The 19,823-nt window shown below is 44.5% G+C and overlaps 1 protein-coding gene across 1 annotated transcript in view; it reads right to left on the minus strand.

Annotated features, from left to right (window-relative positions):
* The window catches only part of ABCC4 (ATP binding cassette subfamily C member 4), a 318,763-nt gene that overhangs the window by 107,123 nt on the left and 191,817 nt on the right, over nucleotides 1-19,823 (minus strand). The window contains exon 21 of the mRNA XM_044284601.1: nucleotides 1,874-2,024. Coding sequence (XP_044140536.1) covers nucleotides 1,874-2,024 — 151 coding nt within the window. The remainder of the gene's footprint in view (nucleotides 1-1,873; nucleotides 2,025-19,823) is intronic.

Consider the following 19,823-nt stretch of genomic DNA (forward strand, 5'->3'; position numbering starts at 1 on the left):
TCCCCTGTAGTTAACTCGTAGGTGGCCAGCCCCCCCCCCCCCTGTAGTTAACTCATTGGTGTCCAGTGGGCCCCCCCCTCCCTCCACTGTAGTTAACTCATTGGTGGCCAGTGGGCCCTCTCCCCTCCCTCCCCCTCCTAATTAAAATCTCCCCCCCTATCATTGGTGGCAGTGGAGAGTACCGATCGGAGTCCCAGTTTAATCGCTGGGGCACCGATCGGTAACCCTGGCAACAGGGACACTACTGCAGTCCCGGTTGCCATGGTTACTTAGCAATTTGTAGAAGCATCATACTTACCTGCGAGCTGCGATGTCTGTGTCCGGCCGGGAGCTCCTCCTACTGGTAAGTGACAGATCATTAGGCAATGCTCCGCACAGACCTGTCACTTACCAGTAGGAGGAGCTCCCGGCCGGTCACAGATAGCACAGCTCGCAGGTAAGTATGAAGCTTCTACAAATTGCTAAGTAACCATGGCAACCGGGACTGAAGTAGCGTCCCGGTTGCCATGGTTACCGATCAGAGCCCCCATCGGTTAAACTGGGACTCCGATCGGTACTCTCCACTGCCACCAATGATGGGGGGGGAATTTTAATTAGGAGAGGGAGGGAGGGGAGAGGGCCCACTGGCCACCAACGAGTTAACTACAGGGGAGGGAGGGAGGGAGCTGGCTACCAATGAGTTAGGCCTCATGCACACTGCCGTGTTTCACGGCCGTATGCGGGCCGTGGAACCGCGGCCTGGATCCCTCCTGAGAGCAGGAGCGCACGGCGTCACTGGTTGCTATGACGCCGTGCGCTCCCTGCTGCCGGCACAGTACAGTAATACACTGGTACGATCTATACCAGTGTATTACTGTACTGTGCCGGCAGCAGGGGGCGCACGGCGTCATAGCAACCAGTGACGCCGTGCGCTCCTGCTCTCAGGAGGGATCCAGGCCGCGGTTCCACGGCCCGCATACGGCCGTGAAACACGGCAGTGTGCATGAGGCCTTAACTACAGGGGAGGGAGGGGGGCCCACTGGCCACCAATGAGTTAACTACAGGGGAGGGAGGGGGGGCCGGCCGCACTGGCCACCAATGAGTTAAAAACAGGGGGGGGGGGGGTCTGGCCCCTGCTGCCTGGCAGCACCTGCCTGGCAGGGGGCAGTCATGTACACAGTTTTTCAGTATATTCTAACCTGAAGCGTCCCCATCACCATGGGAACGCCTCTGTGTTAGAATATACTGTCGGATCTGAGTTTTCACGATGTAACTCATATCCGACAGTATGGCGTTCCTATGGTGATGGGGACGCTTCAAGTTAAAATATACCATCGGATTGGAGAAAACTCAGATCCGATGGTATAAAAGGGACCCCTGACTTTACATTGAAAGTCAATGGGGGACGGATCCGTTTGCAATTGCACCATATTGTGTCAACGTCAAACGGATCCGTCCCCATTGACTTGCATTGTAATTCAGGACGGATCCGTTTGGCTCCGCACGGCCAGGCGGACACCAAAATGACTTTTTTTTTTCATGTCTGTGGATCCTCCAAAAATCAAGGAAGACCCACGGATAAAAAAAACGGTCACGGATCACGGACCTACGGACCTAGTTTTTGCGGACCGTGAAAAAAATACTGTCGTGTGCATGAGGCCTAAGTCTACGTCTCCTTAAAATTGCATTCGTTTTACAAAAATCCTCCAAAATGTTGATGTATTTTGGCATACTGAGGCACATTTACACCATGTCCCTTCAACATGAAGCCATGCATTCTTGTCGGATGAGGAGTAAGCAGCTTAGAAAAGTTTGTTAAACAGTTGGCAAATGTGACACAAATGAAACAAGGAGATGCTCAATTCACTTTTTAATTGACTTATGCATTACTTACTTGTGGACTCAAGTCGTTTGATGTCTCGGGAAGTTTCCAGAAAATACTTTCTTAGGAAATAGAAAACGATCACAAGAGGGAGCAAAGGAATTAAAATCCAGGGAATAACGGCAACTGCTACAGCAATTACACCTAAAATCTGGAGAAACACCTGAAAGACACAAAATAAACATGACCAAATCACTATCAACACTATATAATCAAGGCACAAGGTGTACTACCCTAGCTTTCAAGTACCTGAATGTAATAAACCACAAAACTATTATAATTGAAAGACTATAAAACAGGACTGCATTTAACACCAAAATATCCCAATCCTCCATACCCATGTTACACTCAAAGGAAGGGATCCAGTCCAGGAAGGCACGATTTGTGACATAATCATGCACTGTTGAATTGTTTTACTGGTCTTTGTATCTGCACTTCTACAAAATTTATGGCATAGGTTTGAGCTGACAAAAGAAAATTGAAAGTCAAGACTGGCATGCATCCAGGAGTGAAGGCCGGCTCAGTTTCACTGCTTATTCCTTCTCCGATATAACCAATGCGAATGGTTCCAGGTCCAGCCACTGATCACATGAACATTTGGGATGGCAGAGGCAGCGAATCCTGGTGCATAAATGCTGTGGACTGTCTGCAAACTTGCTTCACAAGGGGGTAAATATGTAGTAGAAATCTGCAGCATAAATTAACATGCTGTAAATTTAAAATCTGTGCCGGATGTCAAGTTATATACAGATTTCATAGTGGAAGCTTTCTGCAGCATGTGGATGAAATCTTTAAGAATCTCCTCCACTGTGGCGCTACATTATACACTGGATTTCCATACACAATGCTGCTGCAGACAATCTGCATCATTTATGCCACATGTGTCCATATACTACTGGGGCAGACTTCCACTGGCAGAGCCAGTTAGAGGGGAAAAGTATATGCCGCATTTTTTGTTCCATAAGACACACTTTGTTCCATAAGTTAATACTAATGAGCGTTCCAATATACAGTTGCAAGAAAAAGTATGTGAACCCTTTGGAATTATATGGATTTATGCACAAATTGGTCATAAAATGTGATCTGATCTTCATCTAAGTCACAACAATAGACAATCACAGTCTGCTTAAACTAATAACACACAAATAATTAAATGTTACCATGTTTTTATTGAATACACCATGTAAACATTCACAGGGCAGGTGGAAAAAGTATGTGAACCCTTGGATTTAATAACTGGTTGAACCTCTTTTTGCAGCAATAACTTCAACCAAACGTTTCCTGTAGTTGCAGATCAGACGTGCACAACGGTCAGGAGTAATTCTTGACCATTCCTCTTTACAGAACTGTTTCAGTTCAGCAATATTCTTGGGATATCTGGTGTGAATCGCTTTCTTGAGGTCATGCCACAGCATCTCAAATCGGGTTAAGGTCAGGACTCTGACTGGGCCACTCCAGAAGGCGTATTTTCTTCTGTGTAAGCCAATCTGTTGTTGATTTACTTCTATGCTTTGGGTTGTTGTCCTGTTGCAACACTCATCTTCTGTTGAGCTTCAGCTGGTGGACAGATGGCCTTAACTTCTCCTGCAAAATGTCTTGATAAACTTGGGAATTCCTTTTTCCTTCGATGATAGCAATCCGTCCAGGCCCTGACGCATCAAAGCAGCCCCAAACCATGATGCCCCCACCACGATACTTCACAGTTGGGATGAGGTTTTGATGTTGGTGTGCTGTGCCTCTTTTTCTCCACACATAGTGTTGTGTGTTTCTTCCAAACAACTCAACTTTGGTTTCATCTGTCCAAAGAATATTTTGCCAGTACTGCTGTGGAACATCCAGGTGCTCGTGCAAACTGTAAACGTGCAGCAATGTTTTTTTTGGACAGCAGTGGCTTCCTCTGTGATATCCTCCCATGAAATCCATTCTTGTTTAGTGTTTTACGCATTGTAGATTCACTAACAGGGTTGTTAGCATATGCCAGAGACTTTTGTAAGTCTTTAGCTGACACTCTAGGATTCTTCTTCACATCATTGAGCAGTCTGCGCTGTGCTCTTGCAGTCATCTTTACAGGATGGCCACTCCTAGGGAGAGTAGCCGCAGTGCTGAACTTTCTCCATTTATAGACAATTTGTCTTACCATAGACTGATAAACAGCAAGGCTTTTGGAGATACTTTTATAACCCTTTCCAGCTTTATGCAAGTCAACAATTCTTAATTGTAGATCTTCTGAGAGCTCTTTTGTGCGAGGCATCATTCACATCAGGCAATGCTTCTTGTGAAAAGCAAACCTAGAACTGGTGTGCGTTTTTGATAAGGCAGGGCAGATGTAACCAACACCTACAATCTCATCTCATTGATTGGACTCCAGTTAGCTGACACCTCACTCCAATCAGCTCTTGGAGATGTCATTAGTCTAGGGGTTCACATGGTGTGTTCAATAAAAACATGGTAACATTTAATTATTTGTGTGTTATTAGTTTAAGCAGACTGTGATTGTCTGTTGTTGTGACTTAGATGAAGATCAGATCACATTTTATGACCAATTTGTGCAGAAATCCATATCATTCCAAAGGGTTCACATACTTTTTCTTGCAACTGTAGAAGCAATCATTAGTATGCAGGAGGCTAGGGGAGCAGCGTGTGTACTCACTGCTCTTCTTTCAGGTGCCGTACTGCATGTATCTTGATGCCTACAGCATCAGGGCATAGTGCACGTGGATGCACACCATGATCTTATATTGTGTGATGTCACGTCAAAGTGCAGCATGGGTTGGAAGAAGTCTGGGGAGTGGCGAGTGCATGAGATCAGACCGCCAGATCAGGACTTACACCTTCTGAAGCAGGAGAGGCAAGTTAATTTATTGTTTTAGGTCTGAGGTCTAATGAAACTTTGGGGGTCTGATGGGGGTCTAATCCAAGGTCTGACGGAAGCTGGGGGTCTGATCTGAGGTCTGAAGGATGTTGGGGGTCTGATCTAAGGTCTGAAGGATCTTGGCGGCCTTATGTGAAGTCCAAAGGATTTTGGGGGTCTGATCTGAGGTCTGATGGAGCTTGGGGGGGGGTCTGATCTGATGTCTGAAGGATCATGGGGGTCTCATGGAGCTTCAGGATCTGATCCGAGGTTCGATATGGAAATGGGGCAGGGACTCTGCGCCACAATTCCGGTGTCAGACGTGTAGTGTTCATCTTCCATTGTCCTTAAAGAGAGGCAGCACTGCGTTTCACACGGTCTGTGGTTTAAAGTCACGATTGCATCAAGAAAGGACGCCACTGGAAGAGAGACGCGCTGAGAAGCCATGCCCCCAGGTGATGCGACAGCATCTCTAGCAACAGGATGCAATGATCTGTTTCTCTCCACAGCGGGCATATGCTGGAGGAAAACTAGCAGCGCTTAATTGTTCAGCTGTTCTGTTCCTGTGTGCCGAATTTGACAAATGGAGCACCGAGTCATGGACCTATCAGGTTCTGATCCTGGGACTCTATTTAAACCCCTTACTGGCCATACACATTTGCCATTTATAGCTTCAAACTTCCTAGCTGTGCTCCTGATTCTGAGTCCATGTGAATTGCTATTGACCTCGGCTTGCCTTTGACCACTCTGTCTCGTGCTATGGTACTGTGCTTCCAATCTGGTCCTACTTTGGCTTGGCAACTAACATCTGTCTTGTGATTTTGTACTGTTTTGTCCTTCTGGTTCTGACCCATTACAGTACGACGCCTTCTGTCTTGCACTGTAGCAGAGTAGGGAACGTCGACTAGTTGAGGACTTTCCGGCTACAGCTTGCACTGCAAGTAGGCAGGGAAAGCAAGCAGGGTTTCTGTTAGGGCTCACTGTCCGTGTGTTCCTGCCTGTGATAATAGGTTGCTTTTCTATTTATTCGTGAACTGTATTGTTGATTGGGTTGTCCTCTCTACTTATGCTAATAACAAGGTTTCATCCATAAATTACTGCATTCATTTAAACATACTAATGTTATTAATTTGAAAAAAAAAAAAAAAAACTGGATAATTACATTAATTATAGGAATGCCCAAATGAACACACTAAGATACATGGCTGAAATGATAGCGTTAAAATGATAGTCCTTATATAGTCCCCAAGTGCCTCGATTAGCCCCTTGTTAACGCTTAATGGCAGCATTGTTGCTCTCATGCTGAGAATGACAAATTAGGCCTTTGACTACAAGCAGAGCAGGCTCTAGGGATTTCAACCTGATTAACTGCCTCTGCTCGTCTCTTCTTTGTAGTCAGAGATTTTAGGGGAAACTTGTCAAGCTGCAGAATCCGCAGCAAATCTTTACCCGATCATTTTCATGTATAGTATAAAAATACAAATAAATGTATTGGGAGTGTAGATGGGGGGAAATAACAGTTTCCCTCAGTCAGAATTGCATATTGTTTCAAAAACGCTTTTATTTTTTGCCTTTTTTTTCTCATGACATGCTGGGTTAACAAATGTAAGTGTCTGTTTTTGTTGTAACACTGCATTGTTGAAGTTATGGATGTAATGTGAAAAAAGGCTCTAAAGTACTCAGAAATAAAAAAATATAAAAAAAAGGGAAAACAACAGATCGCAAAAAGAAAATGACAAAGTCGCTGTAACCGCAAAATTCTTTTTACACACTTTCCCTGACATATCCACACAATAAAATGCAAGGGTCATTGGTGGTGAAACAAGACACGGCAGTTCCAGTCTTTTGCTTCTATGCAAGTGAATAACCTCAGCTATTATTTCTGTCTGAAGCACTTTTTGTTCTCAATGTCCAGATGCAAGAGCTATTCTTTCAAAGAAATAACTGTGGACAGCATCTCCACATTTCCCTTTTTCTCAGTGTTTTCACTTCATAAAGCTGCAGTCAATGCATTTTGTGTGTGGTGGGGACAGAGAAGGAGGGGAGAAGCACATTCACTGGTGGTCTTCACCATACCCTTCATTGCTGGCTCAAGTAGTCCCAGGATTACGCCTTTGTTTGCGATGAAAGCATTTGAAAAGTCAGTTATTTAAAATTAGTCAAGCTGTTGATTTTAAAATAAAGGCTTTTTAGATCTGCTTTCTTTAATAAATGACTGGATTCTTCAGAGGGCAGCTGCAGGACACCGCACATATTCTCCACGAACTTCCGCCCAAGTTATTTTCCTCTTAGGTTTTCTGCTCCCATGAATCACAAGTTGCACCAATTTTTGGGATTTGAAGATATTTGCAATATGTTTTTCAAAAACTAATTATAATAGACCAAATATTAAAGCAAAAAAAAAAAATATAAAATTTTTATATGTACTTTTTATTTACATTTGTCAACTGCAGATCTCCAATCTTGAGATCTTCAACATCATGTATAGTATTTTAAAGTATTACATTTACTGGCACCATCATCGCGAAGAAGTGCATGTCCCTGCGGCGAACAAAAATTTATTTGAAAAGTTTTCCCTCAAAAACTTAGAAGACAGGTTATAAAGGTGGGTGTTGGGAGGCAAAATGACCATAATCTAGCACTCATCTCCAACAGAACTAAGGTTGTTAGGCTATAGTACAGTGCCTCATCATAGCCTCTAGGTTACTTTGATGAAAATAATTTCAGTTAGGGGGGTACTTGGACACTGAAACCCAAGAGAGCCAATATCAGACTGGTTTACAAAGGGCAAAAACAATGGAAAGGTGATCTGTCAGCAAGGAATCTACACCCACTTGCTTTCTATGCAGGACAATATGTCCTATATAGAAATTAGAAAACAGGGTTGTTCATGCAGCATCTCTCAACAGCTGCGGGGAAGCGCCTATCCAGTACATGGCACCGCTTTAGGCACTACCTGAGTCAGGTATGCTTAACACATAATTCAATCTGTCATGAAAGAGGTGCACAATACTTCCTATGGTGCAAGCAAAGCAAAACATAAAAAAGGACTTAATGGCATCAACTGTATAACCGTTTCTAATGTGTTCCGGACAGCAGGCAGGGATTGCTTTTACTATCGGAATGCACAAAATGTTCACCACCACAATTGTACAAAACAAGCGTACTTTACAGTAAGAAGCTGTTACATAAGTGTTAAATGTTTAACCCTTTTCTGATATCCATTGTACATATACGGTGGATGCTGGGTCTTACCCCTTAACCCCTTAAGGACACATGACGTACCGATACGGCATGTTTCCCGAGTCCTTAAGGACACATGACGTACCGGTACGTCATGGCTTTAAATAGCGATGCCGGCGCCGCGGGGGTTAATCGGAACGGGATGCCGGCTGAAATCATTCAGCCGGCATCCTGTAACAATGCAGGGGGGGGGTCATTTGACCCCCCCGCATCGACGATCGCAGAAAACCGCAGGTCAATTCAGACCTGCGGTTTTCTGCGTTTCCGGTCCATTCGGGTGTCCTGTGACCCGATGAACCGGAAAAAGACTGCGATCGGTGGCGTAATTTTACACCACCAATCGCAGTCCGAGGATTTGCAGAGGCGGAGCTGGCCCTGGTGCTGAACGCCGCTGTCCAGGGTGCTGATTGGTGCAGGGGAGAGAGGCGCGAGATTCAAACTTCCTGCGCTCCTCTCTCCCCTCCTCTTCCTGTTCTGCACGAGCACCCGGCAGCATCGTCCAGCACCAGCTCCTGTGTCCCCCTAATCGCCATCCATCACCCTCCTGCACCCATCGCCACCCAGGTAGGTTAGGGTCAGTGAGGGAGAGGCACCTTTAGGCAGGGATAGAAGGGAAAAGTTAGAAAAGAAAAAAAAAAAAAAAATCACATTTATTCCAAACTTTTTTTTTCAGCTACCAGACCCCAGACCCCCCTGCCACTTGCCCCCCCGCATCCCCCCCACCACCAGCCCCCCCCTCACCACCAGCCCCCCCCCCCCCCCCACCAGACCCCCCCTCACCACCAGCCCCCCCCCCCCCCCACCAGACCCCCCCTCACCACCAGCCCCCCCCCCCACCAGACCCCCCTCACCACCAGCCCCCCCCCCCCCCACCAGACCCCCCCTCACCACCAGCCCCCCCCCCCCCCACCAGACCCCCCCCACCACCACTTTTTTTTTTCTGCGTGCGCTGACTGGCCGGCACTTTTTAGCGTCCGTCCACTGTTAGCACATCGCCCGCCCCACCGCCCCACCACCCCACCACCCCACCGACCGCTGATCAGCGTTGAACCGCTGATCAGCAAGTTTGAACTTTTTTTTTTTTTTTTTCTAACACTTGCCCATTTTTTTTGCCTGGACTTTTAGTACGTGAACACCCGTGCCCCCACACACACGCACATAGAATAAAGGTTTACACGCACGCACATACACACGCACACACACACACCCATGGCCCGCCGGGTGTTCTCGGCCGAGGAGGCATATGCCCAGATTGCCTCCGACTCTGAGAGCCCCAGTGAGGATGAGGATGACCCCACGTTCCTTTTGTCATCCGCATCCTCCTCATCATCATCGGATGACGATGAGCCACCAAGGCAGCGGAGACGCCGCCAGGCGGAGCCAGGGGCCACACATGCTAGGGATCCTGTGGCCCACCCTAGTACGAGCCGCCCTGGGGTTCGTACTGGTTTCCCGGCCCACCAAATAAGTTCACCGGAGCCCCCTGCCGATGAACTTAGCTGGTGTCCCCCAGTGGACTTTGAGCCTGAGATTCCGGATTTCGCTGGCAATCCTGGAATCCAGATTCCCACAGTGGGGTTTACTGAAATAGACTTTTTTAGTTTTTTTTTCAGTAACCCACTGGTGAATCTGATGGTGGAGCAGACGAATCTGTACGCCCAACAGTTCGTCGCTCAAAACCCGGGCTCATTTTTGGCTAGACCCGGTGGCTGGACGCCGGTCAGTGCAGCCGAGATGAGGACATTTTGGGGCCTCGTGCTGCATATGGGTCTAGTGCAAAAACCCAGTGTCAGGCTGTACTGGAGTGGGGACGTCCTATACCAGACCCCACTGTACAGTACGGCCATGACACGCTCCCGGTTTGAGGCCATCCGGAAATGTCTGCATTATTCCGATAATGCAGCATGTCCCCCCCGAAGTGATCCTGCCTATGACCGGCTGTACAAGATACGGCCGGTCATCGATCACTTTGGGGCCACATTTCAGCAGGCCTACGTACCTGGAAGGGAGGTCGCGGTTGATGAGTCTCTCGTTGCGTTCAAGGGGAGACTCAGTTTCCGCCAATACATTCCCACAAAGCGGGCGAGGTATGGCGTGAAGCTATACAAAATTTGTGAGAGTACCTCAGGGTACACTTACAAATTTCGTGTGTACGAGGGGCGAGATTCCCGGATTCAACCACCAGAATGTCCCCCCACTCTGGGTGTTACCGGGAAACTCGTGTGGGACCTTATGTACCCACTGCTGGATAAGGGTTACCACTTGTACGTGGACAACTTTTATACCAGCATTCCCTTGTTCAGGTCCCTTGCCGCCAGATCCACGTTCGCTTGTGGGACCGTGCGGAAAAATCAACGCGGCCTCCCTGCCCACCCCCTCCAGGTACCTATCCCCAGGGGTGAGACCCGTGCACTTACCAGTGGAAACCTGTTGCTGGTCAGGTATAAGGACAAGAGGGATGTCCTTATGCTGTCCACAATCCACGGTAACAGCACCACCCCAGTCTCTGTGCGAGGTACCACGGCAACGGTCCTCAAGCCCGATTGTATCGTCGCCTACAAATCGGTATATGGGAGGAGTTGATCTCTCTGATCAAGTCCTCAAGCCATATAATGCCATGCGCAAAACCCGGGCATGGTACAAAAAAGTTGCGGTCTACATGGTGCAGGTTGCCATGTACAACTCTTTTGTACTATCCCGAAGCGCTGGCAGCACAGGGACATTCCTCCAATTCTATGAGGCAGTCCTCAAAGACCTGATCTTTTCGGACCGGGAAAGAGCAGGCCGGAGTACCTCGGGAACTGGAGGCGCCCGGATCGTCCCTGGCCAACACTTTCCAGGTGTGGTCCCCCATACTGGAAAGAAGGGACGAACCCAAAAAAGATGCAGAGTGTGTCACAAGAGGGGGATACGGAAGGACACCACTACTCAGTGTGACACTTGCCCCGATCATCCGGGCCTCTGCATTATCGATTGCTTCAGGGAGTATCACACTTCCATGGAGTACTAAATATTTATAATCTCCAACAGTCCCCTAGAGAACATAAAACACTATGGCTCTCAGACTTTGGAGACACAGAAACAATTTTTTTTCCCCCCAAAAATATTAGTTTTAGTGCAGGCATCCTCAAACTGCGGCCCTCCAGATGTTGTAAAACTATAACTCCCAGCATGCCCAGACAACCTACAGCCATCAGCAGGGCATGGTGGGAATTGTAGTTTTACAACATCTGGAGGGCCGCAGTTTTAGGATGCCTGCTTAGTGTCTCCAAAGTCTGAGAGCCATACATATTGGGCATCGTCGCGTGCGTAAAAGTCGTCGCTATAAAAATAACATTTGACCAAACCCCTCGGATGAACGGTGTTAAAAATATAAAATAAAAACGGTGCCAAAACACCCATTTTTGGGCAAAATTTCCATTTGAATCCTTTTTTTCCAGTAATAAAGCAAGGGTTAACAGTCAAAAAAAACTCAATATTTATGGCCCTGATTCTGTAGTTTGCAGAAACACCCCATATGTGGTCGTAAATGGCTATATAGCCGCACGGCAGGGCATAGAACGAAGGGAACTCCATATGGTTTCTGGAAGGCAGATTTTGATGGACAGTTTTTTTTTTTGACACCATGTCCCATTAGAAGCCCCCCCTGATGTAGCCTAGACTAGAAACTCCAAAAAAGTGACCCCATCTAAGAAACTACACCCCTCAAGGTATTCAAAAGTTACTTTATAAACTTTGTTAACCCTTTAGGTGTTCCACAAAACTAAATAGCAAATGTAGAAAAATTTGAGAATTTAATTTTTTTGTTACCTTGCCTCAAAAAAGTGTAATATAGAGCAACCAAAAATCATATTTACCCCTAAAATAGTACCAAATCAACAACCACCTTATCCCGTAGTTTCCTAGATGGGGTCACTTTTATGGAGTTTCTACTCTAGGGGTGCATCAGGGGGCTTGAAAGGGTACATGGTGTAAATAAACCAGTCCAGCAAAATCTGCCTTCCAAAAACCGTATGGCGTTCCCCTTCTTCTATGTCCTGCCGTTTAGCCAAATAGTAGTTTACGACCACATTTGGGGTGTTTCTGCAAACTACAGAATCAGGGCAACCCATTTTGAGTTTTGTTTGGCTGTTAACCCATTTTTTTCAGTAATAAAGTAAGGGTTAAAATGGAAAATTTTCAAAAAAATAGAAATTTCTAAATTGTTTCTCCATCTGCCATTAACTCTTGTGGAACACCTAAAGGGTTAACAAAGTTTGTAAACCCAGTTTTGAATACCTTGAGGGGTGTACTTTCTTAGATGGAGTCACTTTTTTGAAATTTTTATTCTAGGGGTACAACAGGGGGCTTCAAATTGGACATGGTATAAACAAAACCAGTCCTGCAAAATCTGCCTTCCAAAACCCATATGGTGTTCCCCTCCTTCTATGTCCTCCCGTTCGGCCAAACAGTAGTTTACGACCACATATGGGGTGTTTTTGCAAACTACAGAATCAGGGCAACCCATTTTGAGTTTTGTTTGGCAGTTAACCCTTGTTTTACTCCTGGAAAAAATTGATTATATTGGAAAATTTTCCAAAAAATAGAAATTTCTAAATTGTTTCTCCATCTGCCAATAACTCTTGTGGAACACCTAAAGGGTTAACAAAGTTTGTAAACCCAGTTTTGAATACCTTGAGGGGTGTACTTTCTTAGATGGAGTCACTTTTTTGAAATTTCTATTCTAGGGGTGCAACAGGGGGCTTCAAATGGGACATGGTATAAACAAAACCAGTCCTGCCAAATCTGCCTTCCAAAACCCATATGGTGTTCCCCTCCTTCTATGTCCTCCCGTTCGGCCAAACAGTAGTTTACGACCACATATGGGGTGTTTCTGCAAACTACAGAATCAGGGCAACCCATTTTGAGTTTTGTTTGGCAGTTAACCCTTGTTTTTTTCCAGGAAAAAATTGATTATATTGGAAAATTTTCCAAAAAATCTAAATTCTAAAAATGTATGTCCATTTGCCATGAAGTGTTGTGGAAGACCTAAAGGGTTAACAAAGTTTGTAAAAACAGTTTTGAATACCTTGAGGGGTGTAGTTTCTAGAATGGGGTCATTTTTGGGTGGTTTCTATTATGTAAGCCTCACAAAGTGACTTCAAACCTGAACTGGTCCATAAAAAGTGGGATTTTGAAGATTTCCGAAAATTTCAAAATTTGCTTCTAAAACTTCTAAGCCTTGTAACATCCCCAAAAAATAAAATATCATTCCCAAAATGCTACAAACATGAAGTAGACATATGGGGAATGTAAAGTCATAACAATTTTTGGGGGTATTACTATGTATTACAGAAGTAGAGAAACTGAAACTTTGAAATTTGCAAATTTTTCAAAATTTTTGGTAAATATGGTATTTTTTTATGCAAAAAAATTAACTTTTTTGACCCAATTTTAGCAGTGTCATGAAGTACAATATGCGACGAAAAAACAATCTCAGAACGGCCTGGGTAAGTCAAAGCGTTTTAAAGTTATCAGCACTTAAAGTAACAGTGGTCAGATTTGCAAAAAATGGCCTGGTCCTTAAGGTGAAATAGGGCTGTGTCCTTAAGGGGTTAAGGAGCGAGCCCATTTTCATTTTTTCGTCCCCCCATTCCAATAGCCATTTTTATTTATTTTTTTCCACATAAGCCATATGGGGGCTTATTTTTTTACAGGATAAGTTATATTTTTTAATGGCATCATTACAAGCAGGATGACAGATAAGAAGGTAACTGCAGTAAACTGATTTGTACTGACCAAGAAGTGGTTCTTATTATTAGGCTTAGTGGCCAGTGAGAAAACTGCAAAATTGTATTGTTATATATATTGACATGAAAAATTATTTAGAAGCATAAGCCTCTGGATCTGATCTAGATGAACATTTAAAAGGGTTTTCCTCTACTTGGCTAGGAAGGCAGTAGCGATGAGGTGGATGGCGGAAAGACTTCCGACGGTGGGCCAATAGAAGACCTTGATGAACCATGCAATGAATATGGAAAAAATAGTGTATATACATAGAAAGTGTCCAGGGAAATTCCAGAAAGTGTGGGGGGAGTGGTGCTCTTCGAATCACTCCTTACAGTCTGCGCATTTGCATTCCGTATCGGAGGATCCCAATGCGCCGGGTGTCTGAATACTGGTCTGCAGGTTTGTAGCACCTATGGATGCTAAGTAGTGGTAATATTGTCGGTACTTACCTAACGCACTATGTATCATGACTGTATTGTGTGTGTATTGAGTTGGTGGCTCCCCTGCGTGGGCGGCCACTGCTCCGGAATGTGATGAACCATGCTTGTTGTTAAGCTTCAATAAAACGAGTTTAAAAAAAAAAAAAAAAGGGTTTTCCAATAATCCGATCGGTGAGGGTATGACACCAGGCACACCTCCACTCAGCTGTTTTTGGCAGACGCCAGTGCAGGAAACATAACAACTGATGGAAATTGAAGCAAGTGGCTTCATCCATTGTATTGTGGCCGAGTACTGCAGCTCTGCTCCCATTCTGAGGTAATCAGTATCTAGAGTGGAAACCTCTTTAAGGGATTATTTTTTTTTCTAGTTCCAATGTAGATTTTCCCTTTTAATGTAGTAATCAAGAAGGTAATCCATGGCACTGGACTGCAATGATTTTTAAAAGTTAATCTGAAATTATATACAAAAAGGCAATGTATTCAAGCAACGCAATATCGCACATACCCAAATGGTGAGAAATTTGGACTGTAATGGGCCCTTCACATGGGCCAACAATTGAAACTACCATCAGTAACCAGCGTTACTGGCAATGCTGGTTAGCGATAATCTTGCAGTGTAAATACACCGCCAATTACCCGATGAACAAGTGTTTTGTGCAGCACAATACACTGTTTCCCAGTGGCAGATCGTGCTGTGTAAACACGATCTGCTGCAGAGAAACAATGAAATATAAAAACTTTTTTTCATCCAATACCCTTATTTTCACGCAGCTTCCGCCCGGCAGTGTGCTCGGTGATGTCACCGAATCTGATGGGCAGGCTTTAGAGCTGCCCTAGCAGTTTTACTGGCTAGGGCAGCGCTAAAGCCCGCCCATCAGTGCCGGTGACGTCACCAGGCTTCCTGGCAGCCCCATGGAGAGGCCGGTACGTCAATGGATCTCCAAAAAATGCCTTTGCCGTGCGCGACTTAGCGCAGGGCAAAGGAGAGCATTGGAGCATGAACTGCTCCGATGCTCAAGTCAGGGGGGGCTGCCTGGGTGAAAATGGAGGAATGTCCGGGTTCAGCTCTGAACCCGGACAACCTCTTTAATCCTGAAGTGCAGAGAGTCCCAAATCTGAAGTGGGTCGTATTCACAAACAGCCAATATATTTCAGTGGACCATGCAGTCTCTAATCGTAACCACTACCTCCCAGAGTCATCCAACTTTATACACACGGGTAAAACAGATTCCCACAGATGTCTTCTCACCACTAAGAGCCTTGTGCAATGCCAAAAACCGCACTGATAGTAAAGTATTGTGGTCACTATTCACAGACACTTGCACAAGTTGTAGAAGTGTAGAAGAAAATGCAGGCACATCAGAGTATTAGTGTATCTTTTCCTCTTATACTTTGCACCCTTTAGTCACCGCTGCAAAGGAAGTGTGCTCCAAATAGTGAAGTCCTGTAGGCAATTCTACCGTATAAATATTTATTATACTTACAAGCATAGATGTATAAAAGCATATAAATCACATAAAACCAGCCAAATGTTCATGCCCAACCCGGGTTGCACTCCAGATGCTTCATCAGGGGCGCCCATTTGGAGCGAAACCCGGGGTTGGGCATGACCATTTGGCTGGTTTTATGTGATTTATATGCTTTAGTACAAGTACAAGAGGAATAGAGAAACTAATACTCTAATTGAAGTGCCTGCATTTTCTTCTACGCTTGTACAACCTGTGCAAGTGTGTGTGAATAGTGACCACAATACTTCACTATCAGTGCAGTTTTGGGCATTCCACAGGGCTCTTAGTGGTGAGAAAAGGTTTGTGGGAATCGATGTTTTACCCGTGTGTATAAAGGTGGAGGACTCTGGGAGGAAGTGGTTACTGTTAGAGACTGCGCGGTCCACTGAAATATACGAAAAACAATGAGACAGTATGGGGAAGAGCGATGGCACTGGCGATCGCTCCCTCACCCATACTCTGGAGTAGATTGGTACATGTACAAAACAAAACCAAAAGAAGGCTCAAGTTATTTCTAACAATAGATGAGAGAAAAAAAATCTCCTACTAACAAATCATGTATTGATCAATTGAGCATAAGCCGGTGGCAGCAACACGATACAAAAAAGTTTACAAAAACGGTCAGACCGCTTAGAATCAATTTTAATTTTATTGATAAACAAATTCATTATTTAAAAACAAGTGCAGGGAAAAGGAGCCATCAACCAGAGGAGAACACAATGGAAATAGTGCATATTCATCCTCAAAGAAGAAATCCAGATAAAGTGCATGTGCAATAAATGGTAATAAGTGAATATATGCAGGACAAGAATCAATCACCCATAAGGTGTCTCCTCAGGGATGGCGCCAATCCCGATGCACGTTTCGGCGGACATTCGTCTGGGGGGTAGGTGTACAAATGCACTGGTCTTCTCCTGTAGAGATTAGCAGATTGTCGGAAAGGAACGCTTTCTTCCTGACTAATGTGCTATAGTGTTGTCCTGTGTAAAGTAGTTGTACTGGTATCACGCAAATAGAAAAATATGTTATCAAGCTTAGTCTTCCGAACGAACAGAAGAATGTTTATTCACTGATTCAGTGACAGAAGGCTTACAAAATAAATAAATAAATAAAAAATAACGTAATCCACTCACATACCCGATTGTAAAGATGAAAGTATCCTATGGATATTTGGTTAATGAGTAGCTAAGTGAAAAGGGTGACTTTCTACTGGCACCTAATGCGTTTCAAAAAATATCAGTACCTTAAACATATAAAAACATGTCTGCTATGTTTCAGCTTTTATGGCTTCTTTCTGGAGACACAATCTATACAGACTGAACATACTATTTACATATTAATCAGGCTCACAAAGCACACACATGTACATGATCAAATAAACATTATTATTCCAATCAGAAATACACAGGTTAACGTTATTACGTGGTACACAACATCTTGTCAAGCCACTTCCAGCTAAACCCTGGATTTGTACACCAAGTCAGGATTTAAAAAAAAAATGGCTGAAAGTGACCCTAAGTGTACCTCCATCAAAAAGCACTTCTTAAATGCAAATCCTTTAAAAAAAAACGCTCCAGTACAAAGAATGAGACGAACAAGTTACTGCATTGTTTATCAAGTCTCACTTGATTCCTCCTGACAACCATTTAAACAATGAATGTTGGGAAATAACCCTCAAAGAATCAGCAACAATGGCAAGGATCAGAGCCTTTATATTTACTTAATGCTCTTTAAAAGGGAGAAACTATTTCTTCCTGAAAGGATTAGAGGTAGTCTTATAAAAGACACCTGCAAACAAAACAAATGTCAAAAGATCTTTATCATAATTGATATTGCCCTTGTTGAAATGCAGATCTGCAATGAAACACACTCACTCACCTGACTCATAAAACACAAGGTAAGCAGTACTTGACAGTGTTGTCATTTTATGCGGTATGAACATTTTAAAATTTTGGATATTTACAGTTGCAGAGTATAGCTGAAAATAAGTCAAAAGTATATAAAAGAAGTTACAATTTACCAAAGTTTTAATTGACTTTAGTAAAAAATAGTTAGCTTTTTACATCAACTGCCAGCATATGCCATCAATATCAGATGGGTCCCAGAGGCGGGACTTGCACCTGTATCCAGAATGGGCCCCCCGAAGTGCAGGAGAGCACACGCAAGCACAGCAACCCCCCCTCCCCCCATTTATCGCTATGGGCATTCAGAAAATAGCCAAGCACTGACTTGACTACTTCAAACAGTGCTTCACAGGTGAATAAAGAGAAGGCACTGCATGTGTGGTGCCCTCTATTGACTTCTATGGGACTTCAGATAATAGCTGAGCATGCTCACTTGGCTGTTTTCAAAACTCCCAAAGTAGTGAATGGAGAGCACCGAAAAATGCTCAGTATGCTCTCCTTTACTTCAGACGCCTCATTCTGGAGATAGGAAAGGGTCCCAGAAGTGGGAATCGCAACTATCTGACTTTGATGGCATATCTTAGATATATGGCATCAAAGTTCAAGATGTGCCAACCTCTTTAATTTACTTCTGTAACCACAGTGCCCGAAATGGGTCATCAGGAACCAAACTAATACTGTGTATCAGCAAATTAGAACACATTTAGTATTAGGGTTAAGTACCCAAATTTTTGATTCGGTTTCGATACCACAAAAAAGTATTCCGATACTTGAAACCATTCAATACCACACCAAAAAAATAAAATGCCAAAAAAAGCTGCATGCATTTTAGGGAAAATCCGGCCCATAATCGAACAGTCCTATCCCATTTTTTTAGGGGACAAGGTGACTAAAAATAAAAAAAAAATGGCGAATAGAGCAGTTTTCCTAGGAAATATTTTTAAATATTTTAATAGTTTGGACTTTTTGGACGTGGCGATATGTAATATTTTATTTATTGTTTATATATTTTAAATGTAAAATTGGGAAGGTGGTGATTTATACTCAATATTTTGGTGTGGGTTTTATTTAAATTTTTTTACAGTTTATTTAATAACCATTTTGACCCTTAGGGGCTAGAACCTGGGATATTTTAGTCCCTTGTCTATTCACCCTAATAGAGCTCTATTAGCGTGAATAGGATCTTACACTCTCCCTGCTGCCCTGTGCATAGTACACACAGCAGCAGGGAGATTACCATGGTAAGCCAGGGCTTCAGTAGTGTCCTTGGCTGCCATGGTAACCGATTGGAGCTCCAAGATTACACATCTGGGGCTCCGATCAGAAGCTGCCACTGCCACCAATGAGAGGAGGTGAGGAGACTCTGTGGCCACTTTCACCAATGATTTTAATTGTGTGTGTGTGTGTGTGTGTGTGTGTGCGCGCGCCCGTGTGTGTGTCTGGGGGGGGCGCACTGCGCCACCAATGTTTTTAATACTGGGGACGGGGGGGGGAGGGGGGGAGGGGGGGAGGGGGGTTCGCGCACTGTGCCACCAATGATAATTAATGTTTAATATACAAATACAGCCGGTGGCAAAAACACATTGCCGGCACCCAGCCTCTGACAGGGTGCTACGATCAGCGGCAGTTAACCCCTCAGGTGCAAATGAGGGGTTAATTGCCGCGGAACGTAGCACCCTGTCAGAGGCAGGGTGACGGCAATGTGTTTCTGCCACCGCCTGCATTTGTAATGTATTAAACATTAGTTATCATTGGTGGCGCAGTGGCCACAGCTCCTCCGCCACTCTGAGCTCTCATTGGAGGCAGCAGCACAGGGGGGAGGGAGAGACTGCTTCCTTATTCCATGTGCTGCTGAGGGAATATGGCGCACACAGAACAGCGTGCTCCATATTCTCTGATACTGGGCCCAGTATCGATAAAAGACAAATCCTGGTATCGCATCGATACCAGGCTAAAAGTATCAATTGGGTATCGAAAGTTCGATACCCAAAACAACCCTATTTAGTACTTTACTATTAGAAACCATGGGGCCATTTGCTATCCAGAAATACACCTATATTAAGAGTATTTCTGGTGCAGATTGGGCTGCAATCTGCGACTTCTCCCCACTCACGCCAGGTGGGAAAATAGTTAAATGGTTTTAGGTGTGGAAAATGGTTAAATGTAAGCCAGCAGGAAAGCAGCCACATTTAGACAGGTCCAGGACACGTCAAAGTTATGTAGAGGGCTGCGCCTCTTCATAATTTT

The sequence above is a fragment of the Bufo gargarizans genome, chromosome 3 (genome assembly GCF_014858855.1).
Source record: "Bufo gargarizans isolate SCDJY-AF-19 chromosome 3, ASM1485885v1, whole genome shotgun sequence".
Lineage (NCBI taxonomy): Eukaryota > Metazoa > Chordata > Amphibia > Anura > Bufonidae > Bufo > Bufo gargarizans.